The 21845-nt window shown below is 45.4% G+C and overlaps 1 protein-coding gene across 2 annotated transcripts in view; it reads right to left on the bottom strand.

The window, feature by feature from the left end:
- The window catches only part of SMC3 (structural maintenance of chromosomes 3), a 310016-nt gene that overhangs the window by 50836 nt on the left and 237335 nt on the right, over positions 1 to 21845 (bottom strand). Inside the window, exon 28 of one of the 2 annotated variants that reach the window (XM_037426551.2) lies at positions 21027 to 21310. The exons of the other annotated variant lie outside the window; for it this stretch is intronic. Coding sequence (XP_037282448.2) covers positions 21053 to 21310 — 258 coding nt within the window. The 3' untranslated portion in view covers positions 21027 to 21052. Of the gene's footprint in view, positions 1 to 21026; positions 21311 to 21845 lie in introns of those variants that run through there. 2 annotated transcript variants of the gene reach the window in all.

Here is a 21845-nt window from a genome sequence, read left to right as displayed (position 1 = left end):
CAGCACCTTAGGTGTATGTTTGTGTAAAAGTTCATGGATATCGTCGAGGTTTTTCAACAGTCCTCTGACGTTCCACTGTAGAAGTTGTGTCATTTTAATGTAGTGTGGTGCTGTGTGTACAGAGATGTTGCGTTAGTTTACAGGGCCTTTTGAGGGCCCTGTGATTCGAGGTTTTTCTTTTTTGGCGCGCTCCAAGGAGTTGCGCCTATCCTTCGGCGTCTGAGGCGCCGAAGGAGTGGGACTTGTATCCATCACCTCTTGTGAGGTGGTCGATGGTGCCTGCTGGGCAGGCACATTCACTGAACTTTTGGACCTAACTGCGCCTGCAGTGGTCCCAGGTTCGGCAGACACCGGGGTCTGCCGGCCCTGTTTGTCAGGTGGTGGAGCAGTACAGGCTGCTCCAGCCAGGGGCGCTGGCGGCACGACCGCGGCCACACACTGTGTGACAATCGCGGGTGCCGAGGCATGTGGCGCGGCGCCTTGGCGCGTCACATCTGCAAAGGAGGGATAAGATGGGTTGTGTATTGCGAAACGTTGCAGTGCTTCTTGGAATGTGAGATTGAATTTAACCTTAAGTTCTACTATTTGTTTCTCTTTTTTCCATGCGGGGCATGATCGTGAGTAGGCAGGGTGATCTCCTTCACAGTTCGAACAATGAGTTGTTTCTGAGGTGCAGTTGTCTGATATGTGTTGAATGGATGCGCACTTTGCGCAAGTGGCACGCCCTCTGCAACTCTGCGATCCATGACCGAAACGTTGGCACTTGAAACATCGACGAGGGTTGGGAATGTATGGTCTTACACGAAGCTTACAATAGCCGGTTTCGATTGATTCTGGTAGGTCACTTGTTCCGAAGGTAATTATTACGTGTTTTGTAGGGGTCAGTTTGTTGTTGCGCCTTATTGTTATTCGTTGGACTTTGACCACGTTCTGGTCCTGCCAACCTTCGAGCAGCTCACTTTCAGAAAGCTCAGTAAGATCATCATCAGAAATTACGCCACGGACAGTGTTCATGGACCTGTGTGGGCCCACCGAAACAGGGGTTTCCCCAAAGGCTACAAGCTTAGGCAGCTTTTCATACTGAGCTTTGTCACGAACCTCCAAAAGAAGATCGCCACTTCCCATCTTTGTCACTTTATAACCTGGGCCTATTGCTTCTGTGAGAGTTTTGGAAACGAGGAAAGGTGAAATGGCTCGGACTGTCTTGTTTTCGTTTTGACTGTGGATTACATGGTACTTTGGGAATGTCGGCTTTGGTGTGTTAGGCAGGAAAGTATCATCAGTGCGCCACCTTTTTAGGGAGCGATCAGGAAGGAGGGGAAAAGCTTTTGCCATAAAAATACTATAAAGTTCGGCGGCAATGATGGCCACCCACCACCGTGCCCAACAAGGGGACGCTACAAGGTTGACTAGTGAACACTTGGAGACGCCAGCCATGCATCGCCGCTATAACCGAATATAACTACCCAAGGTTGGGTAACTACACAGGGTTAACCCTCGCCGCCAGGAAATTCGGAAGTAAACGGAAAAGAGAAGATGGCAGGACAGATAAAAAGTGAGAGATAAAGACGAAGATGTAGGAAGAGAGTGATAGGAAAAGGCGACTGCCGATTTCCCCTGGGTGGGTCAGCCCAGGGGTGCCGTCTACGTGAAGCCGGGGCCAAAGGGGTGTGTTGCCTCGGCCGGGGGGCCTTAAAGGTCCAATCACCCAGCATTGGCTCAACCCCCAGGATCCCTTTTTCCCCGGACACGGCAAAGCCATGCACGGCTAGGCGTGGGAGGGAGCCGAAACTCCCCCGTTAGCTCGGGTCCGTGGTGTCGCTACACACCAAACGCCTACTTGCGCAGGCGCCCCTGCGGGGCAGAATGCCACCTTCCGCTCGATAGTTGCGAATCCTAAATGAGGTTTACTCGTGGGACATGCATGCACCATGAGGCGCAAACGACATTACAAAGGTTGATAGCACCCCCACAGCGTACGTTCACAGGTTTTTTTTCCCCGTTTTTTTTTTTTCCCCCTTCTGCACGTGGTCATGCTAGTGGAGCATCAAATGTTTTGAGTTGTCGCGTGGGTCACATTTTCTCAGCTGTTGAAGTTGATCAGTTGCACTCAATGGCTACGGTGCTTGGCTGACCTGAAACACGTGGGTTTGATCGCAGCCGCAGAGGTAGCATTTCCATGGAGGTGAAATGGTGGAGGCTTGAGTACTTGCGATGTCAGTGCAAGTTAAAAAAAAAAAAAAACACCAGACAGCATTGCTAAATCCCACCACAGAGAAGAGATGTTGCATGCATCTTTCCATAACCAGAATCAAGTTTTGTTTGCTTGGTGTCGTGGAGCCACCAAATGTGCCGCCCCACAACGGTCGGCAGCCGTCATTGCCAATGCGCTGACGATGTTACCGTAGCCCATAGAGTTTCATACAATACCTAGAGGGGAATCTGGCGCTATTGTTTACGTGGGCCCCTTTGGCGGCACTTGTAACTCCATGAGAATTATGGGAAGTACTGGCTTTGGATCTGCTCCGGATAGATTACATTCTTGAGATTCGCAACACTTGTTTGCCGAATGTAAACCAAAGTGCTATGAAGTTATGCAGTGCACACAAGGCCGCAAAGGTCAGCGGTCTGCAAAGAAAAATGCGGTCAAAGGCAGCCAAACTGCTTTGTCAGTTGTTGTACCGAAGTTAACATCAAATTTCTTTCCCCCCTTTTTTTTTCTGTTCACATGTACTATCAGTATCACATGAAATGTGAACAGTGAGAAGCAAAATCGTATATAGCCAAACCCCACTACAACGGAACTGATTGGGCACGAAAAAATTTCATCAAAGCAAAAATTTCGTTGTAGTGTAATAATCGAAAAAATGTAGCTGATCTGAGCTAGCAAAAGAAAGGAACGTTTATTTTCAAAATTCAAAAACTGTCAGCTGCTTCCTTTCCTTTCCCAGTAGCGTCACGACAAGGTTCTCACCCATGCATAGTGATGCCACGGTGAAAAAGTACGCTGAAACAACCGCTACAGCAACTTTCGTGAATGAACCCAACAGTTGCACTAACACACTACACCAGCAGCTCTCTGCGGTCAAAGTGTATTCGACGATGCGGAGATGAGGGCCTCGTATCGTGGAGCAGTGACTTTTGCCTTATCCTATGCTATTCTTGTTATCCACCACTCTCGGGAGGCTAGTTTCTTTGATAATACAGATGAACAGCTGATTGATTAGATGCCACACTGGCCAAACGAGAACCAGAACCAAAATCACTGGCATCGGAAAAGGCATCGTTCCACGATTGTACCCAGCAGCTGCGTGAACGGAATCATGAAATGAGCGGCTGAGCTTCAGCTTTGTATCGTCTGGAATTTTCATATTCTGAAAATGCTTCAAAATCTGCACGGCAGTGCAGATTTACATTGGATAGGTGTTTTTACGTCTTAGCACCCCTTCACTGCAGTGAAACCACCTTTAGAGGAGGGGGGGGCTATTTGTTCATTTTGAATACTTTGAAATTTTAAATAATCTGATTCAAATAATAGTGAATTCACTATGAATTCACTATGGATATGAAGTGAATTCACTATGAATATGAAGTGAATTCACTATTTACATTCAAGTGAATTCGAATAGTGTAATATTCGAAAAAGCTTTGAGAAATCCGTTCACAAAATATCAAGCCAGCCTTACCCAGACTTTCGTTCCCTTAAAATGAAGTTACAGCAAATGTCTCCAATGGGAGCATAATTTCCATGAGTTTCCCCTGATAATTTCTAGACCATAACAAATCCTTGAGAATTCCCCGTTGGTAGACACCCTGCTGTGATAATAAAATGTTCTATTAAACACTTGCTGCAAGGACCACATTAAAAAAAAAAGCCAGGCCTGCGCGGAAGTCGCAGCTTCGTCGCAGCGAAACCTAGAAGAGCAGCCTTTCAGAGCCTTTTCTAAACACTCATTGGGTAACTGCTACATGCCAACTTGCTGGGTACCCACTACGGCATAAAGAATATTGATTTATGGGTAGTAGGTTGCCATTTGCTATGCTATTCTTCGTCATTCTTCTGAGAAGCGTGGTATCCACTAAACACTTGCATGGAATCTTGAGCCAATTGTTCATGCAGTGGCCGACGACAATGAGGCATTATGCCTGAAGCACCGCAGTTAATAGGTGATCAAGAACAATCGTGAACTTACTTACAGCGCAACACCAGAAAAAAATACAGAACAGGGAAGGAGTAGAACAGAAACAAAAGACAGCGCTGACTCACAACTGTTGTTTATTGGAAAAAACGGGGTGAAAAGTATATATATATAGGTACTGGCAGCCTACATCACAACATGCGCAGAATACGAGGTGCACCGAGGTAGCGTTATCACACTCATGGCAATAAACAAGCTTGGCCTAAATAACTTAATTCTTTTTCATGCAGTGTGACGGAGCATTGCCGGAACATTGCAGGTAATGCGGTTGTCGTCCCATTTTTGAGAGAACCACCATCATCTTCAAGCATCCTAACCAGCTAACTAGAGAAATCGCTGAGGCATATCATATAAAGATTAGGGGTAGCAAGTGCATTAGTGAAACATCCGTCACACTGCATGAAAAAGAATTAAGTTATTTAGGCCAAGCTTGTTTATTGCCATGAGTGTGATAACGCTACCTCTGTGCACCTCGTATTCTGCGCATGTTGTGATGTAGGCTGCCAGTACCTATATATATACTTTTCCCCCCGTTTTTAGGGGCGAAGCTCCTTAGGGCGTGGGCTGTGCGTCCCCTGTAGCCTGTATGTAGCCACCTCTAGTTTAGTTCTTGCAGTGTTCACTAGATGGCGGTACCGTCCCCTGTATGTAGCCACCTCTAGTTTAGTTCTTGCAGTGTTCACTAGATGGCGGTACCGTCTCCTGTATGTAGCCACCTCTCGTTTAGTTCTTGTAGTGTTTACTAGATGGTGGTACTTGTAGCTGATGATGAAAAGATGCAAGATGTTATAAACTAGAAAGCGGTACTTGTAGTTGATGAAAGACGCGAGATCTTATAAAATAGGAATGATGTCATATATGACGCGTGTCATTGGTTGAAGGCAATCGTTCGATTTAGTGCGGCGACGTACGCTAGGGGGAGCGATGTAATAAAATCGAGTGGGCAAAATGTACAGAGGATTCATGGTTTACCAGGTTTACCTCCGGAGCTTCGCCCACTCATCATCATTCACTTCGTGGATATGGCGGATTTTTTTTTTCCAATAAACAACAGTTGTGAGTCAGCGCAGTCTTTTGTTTCTGTTCCACTCCTTCCCTGTCCTGTATTTTTTTTCTGGTGTTGCGCTGTAAGTAAGTTCACAATGGATTCTAACCAACTGGCCCAACTTACCGTCTTACTTCTTACGATCAAGAACAAGCTTTTGTAGTGGGTTGGAGTATTGGACGACCCACTTGCTGCGCTATTCGCAATGTGTGGCCCCTGGTTGTTCCTTTAGTGTTCTAAAACGCCTTATTACTCATATTTAACACTATTCCTTTCCAGACATCAAGCCTGCCTAAAACAACTTTGCGAACAAGTTTTAAGCACCGGCGTGGCTCAGTGGTAGAACACTGGGCTGGCACGCAGCGAACTCGAGTTTGAGCCCCACTGTGTCTTTGGAGTTTTATATTTACTGAGTTTTTTTTTTTCTTTCGATACTGGTTATGGACACTGGCGGCAGTTGACAACTACGGCACCACACGTGAGCGGTGTTCTGATCTCATAAGAGCTTTCGATGTAAAAAGTTGAAATAAATGTACCATAAAATCCAGAGCAAGCGGCCTTAGTCAAGCAAGCATCCCCTCTATTTTTTGGGAGATATGAAATATGCTTTCCCCTACCCCACCTCTCTTTCCCCCCCCCCCCCGTTATCACTCTTTCGTTAGCGATTTTCATTCACCTAGCGAGAATGAATGAGAATAGCATGGGTGTGCATTGTTTATTCTTCACAGCTCTTTTTTTTCTTTTACCCTCAGTTACCGAAGCATTACAGAGTAGAGCGGGTTACAACATTAAAAAGACAAACCGCAAAACAACAGCTCTGCCATCCTCAACAGCTCTGCCATCCCAATATTTTTGTTTTCAGCAAGATTTTTTTTTTTTTTTGCTCTTAATGCAATTCCTGCATTTGTGTCTTGTGGAGCACATGCCTCATGAATGGAGGTGAAAGAAGAGAAACAGAGCGGGCAGGCCTCGCATCGTTAAGATGGAGTAGCTGATGAATAAGCTCATATTTAACACTTGTTGAGAGTATATCAAAAAGAAAAGTGAAGCTATGCCCACTTATCAGTGCAGGTTGAAGTACCAGGTGGACCCTCATTCAAATCGCTCTTCCAAATAGAATCAGAGAGGTCAGTCTCGTTTGAACACTTTCCTGCTTGACCTGTTGAAAAATCTTGTGTCGAAGTGGCAGAACCACATGATGCCAGTTGGTTTCTTTGCACGGCCTGATGGGAGGCTGACACTATGGCCTACTATGTTCACCACCGCTCCTATCCACAAATATCTTTCACATATCGCTGCCTTCTAGAAAAATGGCACACTATGCCACAGTGCAAAACACAGTGATAAAACTATACTGCTAGATAATCTTGGGAAAACAGAAAATTCCAGGTCTGCACGGAATGTGCACCACAGTCCAAGGAAAAGCTAGATAAGCGGCCTTTCAGAGCCTTTTCTAAACACTCTTTGGGTAACCGCTACAAGCTCACTGCTGGGTATCCACTACGCTATCCTTTGTCATTCTTTGGAGAAGCGTGGTATCCACTACACACTTGTTAGGAATTACGTGCATTTTTTTTATGCAGTGGCTGACGATGAAAAATTGTCTGAAGTGGGTATGTGCCACAATTAATAGGTGATCAAGAATAAGTTTTCTAACGAGTTGGAGCATTGGACGACCCACTCGTTATGCAATTCGCATTGCGTGACACCTGGCTGTTCCTTTGATGTTCTAAAATGCTTTATTACTCATATCAATGCGATTCCTTTCCCGACATCAAGCCTGCCTAAGGCCAGTTTAGCAATGATTTCCAAGCAGTGGCGTGGCTCAGTGCTGGAATGCTGGGCTGGCACGCAGTGGACACGAGTTCGAATGCAATGGTATCATTCGTTTCTTTAATTTACCGAGTTTTTTTTTTTCCCCTTTGATACTGATTACGAACACCGGCAACGGCAGCGGAAGACAACTACAGCGCTGCGCGTGACCCATCTCTTATCTCCTAACAGCTTTCCCTGTAAAAGAGAAGCAAGTCAGGATAAGCCTTATAAGTTCGTCCCAAATTGCTACACATCACTCGTGGAATAATAACATGGAAGCTTAGTTCGAATGAATAATCTTCCCAACTAACTGCTTCGATTTGTGCTTAATCCTCCTCCTTCTGTGCATGCTCTTGTGACCACTGTCCCATCGTTCATGATAGTACCAATACATGCAGAAATGTGCAAAAACTTGATCTAAGCAGTGTACGGAAAGCCTTCAATCATATATTATTTATGCTCAAAGGGGACAGTCCCGAAAAAGTTAAAGCACCTGAGAGACTCGTGAAATGTCAATATGGCTTTATTCTATCATACACATAATCACACACACTGTAGGCTCATTCTACAAATATGCTAACCATAAATTACAACATAAACTTTCTACATTATATGAAGTTTTTAACCCTCATAACAGACAAACCACACGGGCCTCTCTGATAGGAACTTGGCCTATCTGAAGTTCGTGGCCTGGGGACTGTGTTGATAGTCGAGCAGCAACGGAAGAAGCAGCCAAAGGGTGTCTCTCGCATTGCACAGCAGGCCATGTTGGAAGTCTGGGCAGCCTGGCAAGACTGGGTTCCCAGTCCTCAGCTGGCCCATTACACAAGACTTGCATTCTCAGTTCAGGTGTTCATCCGGTGTCGGTGTGTTTTCATACGGCCTAACCGTGCTCTCGATTTTTTCTGTACAGGGAAATACCCTACACTACCAGTGCTGGGCATCTGTCCTGCCTACTACCTGGGACAATGTCGTCATGCGGACCAACGTACCACATGTGTGCTATCATTTTGATGATAGACCCTACTGACAAGACAAACTGAAGTGTATTTTAACAAGACAGCGCTAAAAAGCTTGTTTCAGAAAGCTTCCGGCATCGGTGTCGGCATCGTTGATTGTGAGTGAACAATCGTCATCTTGTGGGTGATCGAAAAATGAAAGGTGCAAAGAAAATAAATAATAAAAAATGTCTAGGCTCGAGTGAGGACCAAACCCAGGCCATTTGCACAGCAACGCGATGTTCTACAACACAACCACACGTCTTCTTGCAAACATAGTTCGAATAACTTCCTCTGCTTGAAAATGCAGTCAAAATAACATCATGCTTCACAAACACATGCATCTTGTATGCAGGCTTCACAAAACAACATTTAATATTGCAGTAATGCGTGCTACAAGCATTCACTGCCATCAGGCATCAGAACATGTGATTGCCATGATGACTTTCTCTGGGTTTAAAAAAGCCGCTATAAATTATGAAAAGCACACACATTACTTACACTACAGTGAATGCATGGCAAGTTTATAAACATTTCACACGCATAATAGCTCGTGGTTTAGGTAAAACATGCTGCCTATTACGCAGAATGCAGCCACAAGCAAAAGCCGCACTGACATAAGCCACTTTATACTCATCGATTACATTACAGTAATCCACAATCTACACAATTTTAACATTACGAGTAACATCATATAATAAGAAGTATGAACTAAGTCAGGAGTTCTCAAATTTAGTTCTCTGCAACCTAAAGGTTCCACAGGACCCTCCTCAAGGTTCTGCATGGCACTGATACATTTTCCCTGGTTCCACACTCGCCCGCTCAACTCACTTAGATGTCTATCCCGAGTTGTGTAGGGAATCTCCATTATCAGGGTTGGAACAGGGCACATGGGTTTGCGAGCCGTCCTGGGAGCAGGCAAAAGTGCTTGTTATAACAGGCTTGGAACAGCCAGAAAGATGTTTTGGAGTGCAGCCACAAGGGCCTTTTCAAGCTAGCTTAGAGCAGTAAGAGCATTAAAAACAGATTTAGCCCTGTTCAAAGCACTTTGACTGTGAAACATCCTTTGTTGAACGATGCATTTTTCAAACACTCAGCTGAACTGTGTAGTATCCCCCTTTATTACGAAGAAAAATGATATGGACACTTAAGACAAGTGTTTGCTGTTCCTGTGATCCGTTTAAAATCCAAATTGATAACATGCCCCCGTGCAGTGCATGTTCTATCCGCGGGTGAAAGTGCGGGGCGACGAACACGGACAAAGCAGAGATGAAACCATCTAGCCTATCTCCACCTCTCTGAAGGAACCTGCAATAATATCCAATACGCCCACCCGAGAAACCTGAGGGCGAAGCTGAGAGGAAGCACTCCCACCCATCTTGGAAGAGCATGAAAATAAAAAAAAAGGAGGGAGGAAGCAGGTGTCCCTCGTGCAAAAATGATAAACTTTGTCTCTGAAGGTGTGGCCGCGATCGCTGGCGCACGCTTGCTTGGTAGCCATCAGCGGGCGACTCGCATTCACTTCTACATGCTGCATTCTCATCACGAATAGATAGTGCGAAAGGTGCTGCTCTCCTTGAATGGGCCGCATTCTCGCACACCTGCGTTTTGCAGCTACGTGAGATCGCATCCGAAAGGGTTAGCTGCAAGCCTCACTTTGTATGACTTTACAATTTCCTGCTATCGCATTCATTGTTTCACCCTTGTGGTGCAAGAGTCACTTTTTAGATGTGAAGCAGCTCTATGACAAGCCTGTGTAATGCTATCCCGTATGTTCGTACGAACCCCTTCGCTGCAGGTGTTGGAGCGCTGATAAGAAGGTAGAGTTTCAGCCGCGCGTTGCCTTCATCCTCACTCGCAGCAGCAGCGGGCTACTCTGCCTGCTCTCAACACACTTCTCTCTCCCTTCACTCTCTCTACCACCCGCAACACTTGACCACACGTTGAGTGGAAACACTAGACAGATTTATATGCACGTCCGCAGCAGTCATATGGACAGAGCCTGCCAGCCAATCACAATGGGAGGCTGCGTCCGTACTGTAGAGGACGCCACCTGTTGCTTCTAGTAACTGGGAGGTGGCACCCCACTCTGTATAAAAGGCATCGGTGGGCATTAAACGGGGCTTTTTGCTGTTTGTGAACTACGCGTTGTCGGGTCATTCTTCGCGGGCTTCACGCCGACTTATGGCTCGGCTAGCGGTGTCCGCGCTACCCGGGCACGTCACTACACGTACGGCTGCTGCAGATGTAAAATTAAATCTGTCTACTATTTTGACTCGTTTATCTGCAATGAAACTTACACAAAACCGAACCTACCTCCCATGTTTTTGCATTTCGAATAAATGTTTCCTTGAGTAAACGCTACACCGAGTTTCAGTTCGAACTGTTCTTTTAGCACCTACGTCGATGCCTGTTTCAACTGGGTCAGCACCATGCGCACCACGGCAGCTGCTTCGCATCTCATTAAGGTTATCTTCGTAAAGATGGTCCATAATTTTTATTATTATTTTTTTTAATCAAAAAAACTCACTGGCAGATGTGGCCTGCATCGGCGTTGAGAGATGAGAGAGTGGGAAGCAGGTGGGGAGAGAGAAAGAGAAAAAATGCACATGCACAACAGACGTGTAAACACCGCGGGGAGGGGAAGCCTAGAGGAGGAGGGGAGAGCGAGTGCAGACTAGCAGACACTGCCTATGTCCACGTTGCCGGGTCAACGCTGTGCACACAGCTGCTGCCCACATCCCATCAGTAGGGGTGCAACAGCCAAAATAGAATTTGTAACAATGTTAGGAGCAGCAAAACGTTACTTTTGGAGCACAAAAATCCAAATTAGGAGAAGGTTAGGGGAAACAAAACATTTATATTTTATCTCAAAATACCAAATTTGGAGCTATAAAAAAGAAGTAGTACATTTAGAAAAAAAAATATGCACAAAGCATTCAACATGCCCTAATTCATATAGTAAAAGAGCACTGCTATTTAAATAAAAGCATTTTAAGCCACCCCACTGAGCAAATAATGATAACCTCCACATTAGAATTTCTGGTGTCTCACTCTACGAATTCAAATGTGGATTCACCAAGCTGGCGACTTTGAAATTCCGGGAATTCATAAGGGCGGCAAAAAAAAAAAACTGACACACAGTTTTTTTTTTTTTCAGGGCGCCAGAATTGTCATACGCTGCTACAAATGATTTCCAGTAACTTTTTCAGATGCAGAACGCAACAGCCAAAATTGAATTTGAAGCAGCAAATGTTACTTTTGGAGCACTAAAATCCACTTTAGGAGCAGGTTTCGGAAACAAAAAAAATTTATATCATGAAAAACCAAGTTTGTAGCATTGTAAAAAAAGAAGCCTTATATTTAGAAAAAAATGCATGCACAAGACATTCAACCAACCTAAATCGTGAAGGGTGAAAGAGCACTGCTATATCAATAAATATAGTATTCTAAATTACCCCACTGAGCCAACAATGATGAAGTTTACATCAGCATTTGCTGTGCCTGTTGAACTCTTCGACAGATTCTGCTAATTCAAATGGCGCTCTGCCAATCTGGCGACTTTGGAACTCAGAAGATTCGTAAAACCGAGGCATAGGGGTGGCAGAAAAAAAAAATGGGCTCATATGTTTTTTTTATTTTTCAGGGCGGCAGAATGTCATGCGCTGCTCCAACATTGCCAGTAACTTTTTCAGACGTCAGTGATTACAGCAGTACTTAATTATGCTGTGCTTCACGTATGAGTAATTGAACGAAATGTGCTGTGTCCCATGACTAGTGCTAACGGCCCCTTCCAAATCATATTATACGTTTCCGCAGGACACTGGTGTATTGCGTCAAAGGTGGCTTAAGCACCGTTCTGCGCGGGTTTGAACAGGGCCAAGCAATTTTCGAACTGCTAAAGCCCCCCTCCCCCCCCCCCCCCCTGCTTTTTCTTCGCTCGATAGAGGTCAGGTTGAGGGCACAACTTCTCAAATCATATTATACGTTTCTGCAGGACACCGGTGTATTGCACCAAAGGTGGCTTAAGCACCATTCTGCGTGGGTTTGAACAGGGCCAAGCAATTTTCGAACTGCTACAGCCCCCCCCCCCCCCTGCTTTTTCTTCGCTCGATAGAGGTCAGGTTGAGGGCACAACTTCTCAAATCATATTATACGTTTCTGCAGGACACCGGTGTATTGCACCAAAGGTGGCTTAAGCACCATTCTGCGTGGGTTTGAACAGGGCCAAGCAATTTTCGAACTGCTACAGCCCCCCCCCCCCCCCCCCCCCCCCCCCGCTTTTTCTTCGCTCGATAGAGGTGAGGTTGAGGGCACAACTTCTCTGCTCGCTTGCAAGGCGTGTTCGACTAGATAAAGTAACAATGGTGTGCGACCGTTGGTCCTGTGCCGGATATCTATCGTTGGGACGAGGCAACTTCAAGCCAGAAAAACGTGTTTTGAGCAGTTACTATGGCAACCAAAGTGGTGGCTGGCAAGAACGACATTTGACGCACGTTGACCTTGTTCGCATGTAGAAAACGCGGCATACATTCTAACATGCAATACCGCGTTTGCTGACTGGGAAATTCATTTTTCCCCGAGAAGTGTCGATGGCCATGGGAACGCTTTTTTTTTTTTTTTGCTTGAAGTTTCATCGTCTCGCCGAAATGTATCCGCTATGGTTAGCGGACTGATGGGCACACGGCATTGCTACATCACTTATGTTTACATGGTCTATTGCGTCTCGCGAGTGTCCCTGCCTAATGAGTATATAACTTACACCATGGTTTAGGGTTAGGGTCTGCACGTTTTGTTTGATTTCCTGCTCAAGATAGCGCAACTGAGAAAATTTTGAGGTGGGTCGGGCATCTTGCCGCAGCGTGGCGCAATTTCAGCGAAATTTCATGGTTTTGACGCAGGTCAGTGCAACTATGATGAATAGTATCGAATTGGTGCAATTAGCGCAGCTATTGCACCCATGCATCAGGGTTCTCTTCGGAGAGATTGTCCATAAGTTTTGATGATACAGTCAAACACGGATATACTGAACTTGAAGGTGATCGCGAATTAGTTCAATATATTGCAAATTCAATATAAACAAATACAGGCCCCGAGAGCTTAGGTGTAGCAGACCATCACCTACAATAGGCGCATTCAGGAATGACAACTAATACTGCACACATGCCACAGCAAAATGTATTTGCGTGAAAAAAAAAACGCTTATCCTGGCCTGCTTTTTCATTTTCTAAATGAAGTTGAAGACGTTCGTCTCGATCATATCATGGCTGTCCAGTTGCAACAGCCCAGTTTCCTCCATGTAGCCGATACAACGGCAAATACACGCCGAACGCTGCCACCATTTCAGCGGTGGAGTACGTGTGTGTAGCCAGCACCTTGTCCAGACGATCCTCCTCGACACTAGAGCGCTTGGCCTGAGCATACGGGTCCCTGCGAGCGCAGCTACTATGTCCTCGTCAGCGAGGGTCACAATGGCCTGAACGTTGCAGTCCGCTTCCACGAAATTTTCCACAGAGACTTTGTGTGGAATAGCTGTTGAGAAGAGGGACGACAACTCCTGAAACGCATCGTCTAAACGCTCGTCATTGCCGTCTTCACCGATTTCTGCAAGTTCTGCCGTCACACGACAGGCTCTCAATGTATGCTGCTCCACCACCTTGGCCTCGTTATCTGCATTGTTCTTCAACAATGTACTCAAGTGCTCCGTGGTATCCTGAAGTCGTCCGCAATGGTTGACTCGGCATACCACGCCCGCCTCAACACAGTGATTAGCCTTTAACGGCGTCGCAAAGTCAAAGGTCTTGTGCTTCACGACGCTGGCCATAGCTACACGAGAAGTCGACAATTAAAGGAATCAGCAGTGGCTTTGCAGACCACGCACGCAAAAGAAGAATGCTCCACATGCGGTGCTACAAAGACCACACGACAACCGAAGCGGACTGCGCCAACAAAGTAGTCGCAAGGTGATGGTTAGCGGTGAGAGCAACAGCAAAAGGCGCAAGCTGTGGTTGGCTGCTCAAAACTCACAAAACAGCAACAAAAAAATAAAAGATGAGGCGAAAGGAGGAGGTCGTCGACTCATTCGTTCCTGTTCTCCAAGCCGAAGGGTACGTGGAGAAAGCATGAGAGAAAGAGAAAAAAAAAAAGAAGCAGTTTCGCAAAATGGAGACCGTGCAGTTCAAGCCCTCTCGCCCTTATTTTTTTCTAGCATTTCGGGTTTGGACAGAGGCACGGGGCCGCGCAGAGATTGCGGGGTGCAGCGAGTGCCAAAATGCGCCTTCCGGCTCGAGCAGTGTTCGATATATCTAAAGGCGGGTAACAATACTATTTGATATAAACGTGCTAATTTCTATACTTCAACAAAGAAACTTTAAAGGGATAACTTGAGAGTTCAAAATACCCGAAAATTTGATATATGTGGGTTCGATATATCCGTCTTCAATTGTATACGAGTTTTAATGGCGCAAAGACCATATAGTATAGCCAAAGAGTGCCATGGACAATGATGATAAAATAGCAATGGTGCATGGTTTTATACGATAGAAAGGATATGAACTATGATACTGTTATGTGGCTGTAAAGAGGCCTGAAATTCTGCACCTTGAGTTGGATTAAAACATAGTGATGAGTGAAGTGCGCGTTAAAAGTGCGCGCCTTTGGAAAGTGCGCGTCACAAAAACAGAAGAAAACAGAGTGTAAGCGCGGTGCTGCCTAGACAACGACGATGACGACAGCAGTGAAGACGTCGCATGCACGAGGACGCGTGGCACCCCGTGAACGAAATAAAAGATAAGGTAAACAATGATCATAGACCACGGAGATTTCAAGGCCCAATGGCTGGGTACCACGAAAGTACAGAATCTCCAATCAGGACGAGACAAGTGCACCAGAGCGGAAGTAGAAGCCTGAGCAGAGCAGATCAAGGGCAGTTCGAAGAAGACGGGGCAAGCGGAAGGTCGTTACCGGGCCGGGCGCTGAAGATGGGCCGTTGGGCGTCGGACCCGGGCCTGTAGGACTTCATTTGGCCGGGGCCTCCTGCCGTTACGTTCCCGCTCGAGATGACCGTGGCCATTCGGTCCTGAACTCCTACCCAGGGCCTGCGGACTTTGGTTCCAACAGGCGAGCAACAGCCGTCGGGCTACGGGCCTGAGCTGTGCGCCCAGCTGCTTGGCCAGGTTGACCCTGGTTCCCCGACGCATCGCCACCAGCCTGCGTTCTCTCGTCACCGACAGGTCCACACTCCTGAAGCCAGAGCCACCACGTTCCGGTCTGGTTTCTCGACATGTCGTCAGAAGACAGCGTTCCTTCATCCCCGTCCTGCCCGCGTCCTGAAGTCCGAATCCCCGCATTCCAGTTTGCTCATTGTCGCCGAATTCAGCGTGTGGGTGAGACCGAACAGATATCTTGCCCTACTCCACCGCTCAGCCCCATTCGGATGTTAGATTCAATTGAACACCTTGAACTTCTTTGTTGAGTGTTGATAGATGGATTTCGCCGTGTCCAGTGAACTGTTTATTAGTTGTTTCATTTTATGGGGGATTTTCGTCTTTTTACTTTTCAATTAAACTTCTTGTTTGAGTTTTGGTACAAACGGCTTTGTCCCTTCGTTAAGTCTCTCGTAGGTTTGAACCTTAGAGAGCTCTTCTTACTAAACATCTAAAAGAACCTTGCATGACAAACATGCAAGTATTAAAATCATGGAAGTGACGTGAAATGTGTGTAGCAGAAATAATAGGCACTGTTTGTGGTAGTAAAACTAGATTGGAGAGATATGAAATTAGCACAAATGCCTCGTGAATACATGCCCTTGAGCCCAAGGACAACGAGGCAGGTACTGTCTTTAATGTGACCACCGCAGCTTCGACCTGTATACAGAAATGTGGCAGCTTTGGCTAGTTGGTATGGCATGACGATACTTATAGTGCGAGAATAAAACGATGACACAGAGAGTGTCCTTCGTGTCCTTGTCTCTATGTCATTTTATTCTCGCACTATAACTATCCTCTGTACAGAGGTTGTGCTACGAATCACGCTCGACATGAACAGTGATTCAAGCTTAAAAAGAGGATCCCTATCGATGAACATGACAGGATGTAATGGAAGTTGCTGTCGGCAGGGTAATATTAAGTGCTTTTTTCTTAGAGAGTGTAATTCATTGCACTGAACAAGTATATGGAGAACCGCAAACGCTTTCCCACATGTCTCACAGATGGGTTGCTCGCCCCCAGACAACAAATATGCATGTGTAGTGTGTGTGTCTCTTATTTGTAATCGAGTGAGCGCTACTTGTGTGTAGCGTGATCTGGATACTGTTGGCCTATTTCCATCTCTCGGTTTAATCACAAGTAATTTGTTTTGCGTTTGCCTATCCCATAACTGCTGCCAACACGCCCTGAACTTCCATCGAAGGAAAGGCTTCAAGTCAAGCGCATGGGCAGCTATGGGTGTATTGGCGACAGCATTGCCTTGGGCGGATGCAGCAAGTTAATCCGCCAAGACTTTTCCCCCAATATCACGGTAACCTGGCACCCAGCACACTACTATGTGTGTACTATGTGTGTACTATGTGTGTACTATGTGTTGCTTGGGTGTGTATATCATGCATAAAAGTGTGTAAAGTGACACAAGGACAAGATTTTTGTGGTCATGCAGAGATTTTAGAGCTGTAACGACGCTCGAAAAATCCATGGATATAACTGCGCGTTGCAGTTCCAAGGATCGCGTAAGCTTATGCAGTAAAGATGCTTCAATTATGGTGCGGAATACCAGAATCACAAAAAGATGGTCCAACGGCAGCATAGAACACAACAGTGCAATACTTTGAAGCATCCGTAAAGAATTCAGAATAGGAGTATTTGAGCTGCAATTTGACAAAGTATGTACGTATAGTAGATTCTCAGTAAACGGAAATCTGTTAAACGGAACTACTGCTTAAACAAAACTATTGCCTCTGCAATGTTTGGTTTCGGGCTTGTATTCTGCACCCATGTTCAAAGCTCAGTAAACGGAACTCCTGTTAAATAGAACATATTTTCCCGGTTCCTTCAGGTTTCGTTTACCAAGAGTCTACTGTATATATGCAATAAGAGCGTGTTATGTTACTTTTACAAAGGTTAAATCACAGTCAATGAGCTGCCACTGCCTCAGCAGCGAATATGCGGCAGGAGGCAGACCGTTTTCAAGGAGCGGCACACAGGTTTCTTCAGCTAGACCTGTCATGTGAAGTGAGAAGTATTATATCACCAAAGGCCGGTTATCAAAAAGGGCAGAACTGGGCAAATTATTCATTGTGAAGTGTGTCGGTTCTTCCTTATCTGCTTTTACTTTCAAGTAATACAAGGACATACAAGTTCTTCGAAGGCGGAGCGGCCACTCGTTCGACTCTACATATAGGCTTTCAACAGGGATTGTAAGAAATGCACCTGTAGAGAGGCGAATGCCCAGATGATGGACAGGATCAAGAATTTTTCATGTGCTCGGGAAGGCAGACTGGTAGACTATGGCTCCATAATCTAGTCGTGTGTGTACAAGACTTTTGTGCAGGTTTAGGAGACATTTTCTGTCAATGCCCCATGATAAATGTGACAGGACCTTTAAGACATATATTGTTTTCATACACTTGTTTTTTTGATATATTTTATGTGTGGCACAAAAGTTAGCTTTGTGTCTCCAATGAAGCCTAAATACTTGTGTTCTGTTTATACAGATGGAGTTGACCCTGTAGGTGCATGTCGGAATCGTGATGCAGGCCCCTCTTTCTCGTGAAAAGGACACGTGTTTTTTTGAGCTTTAAAGCGGAAACCATTTTCATCCGCCCATTTTGCCCCCTTGTTTAAACCAAGCTGAACCTGTCACTCACAAGCTGCCAAGTTGCAGGATCTAAAGCTTACCTTACGTCATCCACATACGTGCAACATGTTCCTTGCGATGTGCAGACGCAGCGAAATCATTTCAACAATAAAAAGAGTGCAGCTGGTGACGCCACTTTGTGGTACTCCTGTTTCCTGAACAAATGTCCGTGAAAGCACATTTTCCACTCGGACTAGGAAAGTGCGATTCAATAGGTAACTTTTATTGTCAACATTCTATCTCCTACACCTAAGTGAGATAGATCTTTCAGTATTCCGAACCACCAAATTGTGTCGTATGCTTTTTCCATGTCAAGGCCATGTGAGAAAAAAAGATCGCTTGCGTACAAAAACTTCACAGATTTCCGCCTCAATACGTATGAGGTAATCAGTGGAGGATTGACCTTCTCGAAAGCCACACTGATGTGTCTAGAAGATGTATTTATTGATGGTTAATCATTTTTTCAAAAAGCTTACACAAGCAACTTGTCAGCGCAATCAGCCTGTATTTTATGACGAAGGACGGATCCTTGCCCTGTTTCAATATAAGAATAAAAAGTAGTCTCATATAAGAATGAGAATAGGATATGACTACCTTCTTTTTATGAGGAGGGGATATCGCTGGAAAACCAGATGGTACTGTACAGAGAGTGTAATGTTTTTTGTGCTTCCTGGGGTAAGTGCTTTAACATGTCATACATAATGCGATCAGAAGCTAAAGCACATTTGTTACAGCTGTTCGACGTGACCTGTAGCTCTGCTAGTCAGAATGGTTAATTATACACCTCACTATTTGCAGATATTCTACCGGTATCTAACCTTTGTCATTCACAAGTTGTACCTTTAGAAGTGGTCTGAATAGTGTGTCAAGCTGAATATATATTGGAAATGTGCTCCCAGAGAGTCAGCTAGGTCTTTCAGGCTTTCCCCTTGGGTATCCACTAAAGGCACCGAATAACCTGGTTGACCTTGTACTTTTCTCACACTATTCCATACTTTGGTCCACCTTTATAAAAGTTAATGCCGAATATGAAATTCTGCCAGCTTTCCCTTCTAGCCTGGCGACGCGTTCTGTGGCTTTGCGATTTGGTTTGCTTGAAATTTATAAGATTCACTGCTATAGGACAGTCGCGTAAAAAACCCCACGCTTAGAGTATTTTCTCCGAGCCTTGCAACACTCATCATTCCACCAGGGTACACGTTTGCTTGTTGCCCTAGTTACTTCAAGTATGCTTTTAAAAGCAGCATTAATTATAAAAGTGGTAAAATACTCTACAGCAGCGGCAATACTTGAAGAAGCCATCTCAGTCTACAAGATATGAGCAATGTTATGGAACTCCTCCCAGTAGGCTCTATGAAGTTCCCACTGAGGAGCCAGCGATGGAGATTGATCTTGTTTTTGTGTTTAGGGTAGTATTGAGAAGTGGTCACTCCCAAATGAGTTTTTAATCAGTTTTCAGCTAAATTCAAGTAAAATTGATGGAGATATGATGCTAAGATTGATTTATGAATAAGATTTGTTTGCGAGGCTAAAAAGGTGTCTTTATTTTTATTTAGTGAACATGCTCCCATAGAAAAAAGAAAATTTCAATGAGGCGGCCCTGCGTATCAATGCGAGAGTCCCCCAACAAGCTGCTATGAGCATTAAAATCACAGAGGCCAACGTAAGGCTCGGGCAACTCATCAGTAAATGATTAAAATTCGTGTTTGTCCTGTTTATGCAGCTGGTTGTGTGGTGGTATGTATAGTGAGCTGATTGTGATGAGTTTCTTTCCAATAACAGCTCGAGAAGCTACTGCTTCCAGTGCCGTTTGGAGCGGAAAGTGTTGACATGCTACATTTTTGTCAAGTACAATTGCAACATCACCAGAGAATGCAAGAGCATACTGGCGGTCCTTCTAAAAGATAACATATTGGCTCAGAAAATTCGTGTGTATAGGGTTTACATGCATCTCCTGAACACACAGCACTTCTTGGACCGACTTTGCTAAGAAGTTTGTGTATGTCGTCGAGGTTCGGTATGAGTCCTCTAGCATTCCATTGTAATATGGTATTCATTTTGAATGAGTGAGTGCGCTGTGCGTCAAGAAAGAAAAGTGATTTTACAGGGCCTTAAGTAGGTCCTGTAAATAGAGTTTTGTCTTTATTGAAGCGGTCGAGGGGACCTCGCCGCTCCTCAGACACAGCATGCGCCAGTGGTCCAATGGTGTCCATGGCCTCAAGAGAGGCACAGGACAGACGCGTACATTGGGTAGGCTTCGTCGCGACCACGATGTAAAAATAAGTTAGGGGATGACACTGCACCCGGCGCTGCATCCAGATTGTGTTCGCCGCCTGGGATGTTTTCATTTGATGTGACAGATGGCGCTCGCGGAGGATGGGCCAAGGCGCTCACTCGTGAGCAACTCGATCCGCATGTGTATTGCCGGGAAGCCTCGCTAGTTTATTACGCTGGTTATACAGATGTACATAGATGTCAATAAATTATTACACTGTGACTCTGCTTCAACAAAATTGATTTCCTAATTGCATATACAGCTCACTGGCTAACAGTATTTTTGTGGTATAAATGCACAGACAGCAGCAAACGTTGACCTGCAAAAAGCGGTTGCATTTTGACGCTACAGCACTAAAGAGCTCGTTTAGTTGAAATGCTGGTTTCCGCGGTGTCAGCGTCGGCATCTTTGGTTCAGAACAATAACAACAAAAAACAGCGTTGTTCGTGATAGAAAATTTGAGGAGTTTGCAATAAGGATAGCAGCCCGAGGGCTAAGGCGTGCTAGATATTAAGAAGGCGATAGTCTGTGTGAATGTGTGCAAGTGCGTGCGCGCAGATATCACTGTTGCATTTTGTTACTCGGCAAAATGAACGAAAAACTTTGTTAGAAAACTTTCAACTAATGTATCAGAAATCTTACACGCATTCTACTGAAACCTAAATCGACACACTACCCTTGGCAGTCTTGCTGTTAGCTTCAGACAGATTTTGGCCTCTGGCAGTGTAAGCCACATGATATGATGAGATAACTTCATTGGGTCCCCAAAGTCGACCCTAGGTTAACCGGTACCACACCCATGTTGGGACTGTCGGGCCAGTGTCATCAGCCATACTCTGCACTAGTTTATCAGGCTGTGTGAATTTCAAATTTATGAAGTGCTTATGAGAGGTTCAGCGAGCGTATCTGAGAAGTGCAATGAGCAGCAGATGCTTCTCGCATCTGCTGCTCTAGCACGGCAGTTCGGCTGTGGTTCTGTATGCGGTGCTGTCACGACGTCCGCCGCTGCTCCCTGGGGGTGACACAATCGCGGCGCGGCAAGGAGATGAGTTTCTCCTCCTGCCATTCTTCCTCCATGACCATAGTGCTGGAGACCCTCCTCGCACCACTTAGGCGTATGATGTGTTCCCTGCAAAATACAGGGAAACACACTGTCTCGCTTTGCGAAAGCTGATGTTTAGTTTCATTTTCATCATGATGATTTCTGTTTCCCTCTTCCAGGCCACGTATGACCTGCAATATGTGGGATTATCACCCTCACAGTTGGCACAGTGAACTTGTGAGTTACACTCATCGTTTGCTGAATGTCCCGTGGTACATTTTGCGCATCTAAGCTGCCCTCGGCAGCTCTGAGTGTCATGGCCAAAGCGCTGGCACTTGAAGCAGCGCCGCGGATTGAGAATGTATTGCCTCACGGGCAGTTTAAGGTAGCCTGTAACAATTTCTGCGGGAAGTGTTGTCGATCCAAAAGTAAGTATAATGTGTCTCGTTAGAATTTCTTTGTTCTCTCTTCGTATTTTGATGCGTTCCACCTGGAAGAGGAAACGAACATGAGCCGAGCATGTACCGCGTAGACAGGATAACCCCTGGTCATTAAGGGTAACTAAGTGATATTCCAAAGAAGGCAAGCGGGTTATGGGGAGACAGAAGGTTAGGTGGGCAGA

The sequence above is a fragment of the Rhipicephalus microplus genome, chromosome X (genome assembly GCF_043290135.1).
Source record: "Rhipicephalus microplus isolate Deutch F79 chromosome X, USDA_Rmic, whole genome shotgun sequence".
NCBI lineage: Eukaryota > Metazoa > Arthropoda > Arachnida > Ixodida > Ixodidae > Rhipicephalus > Rhipicephalus microplus.
This window is presented reverse-complemented; position numbering and strand designations above follow the sequence as displayed.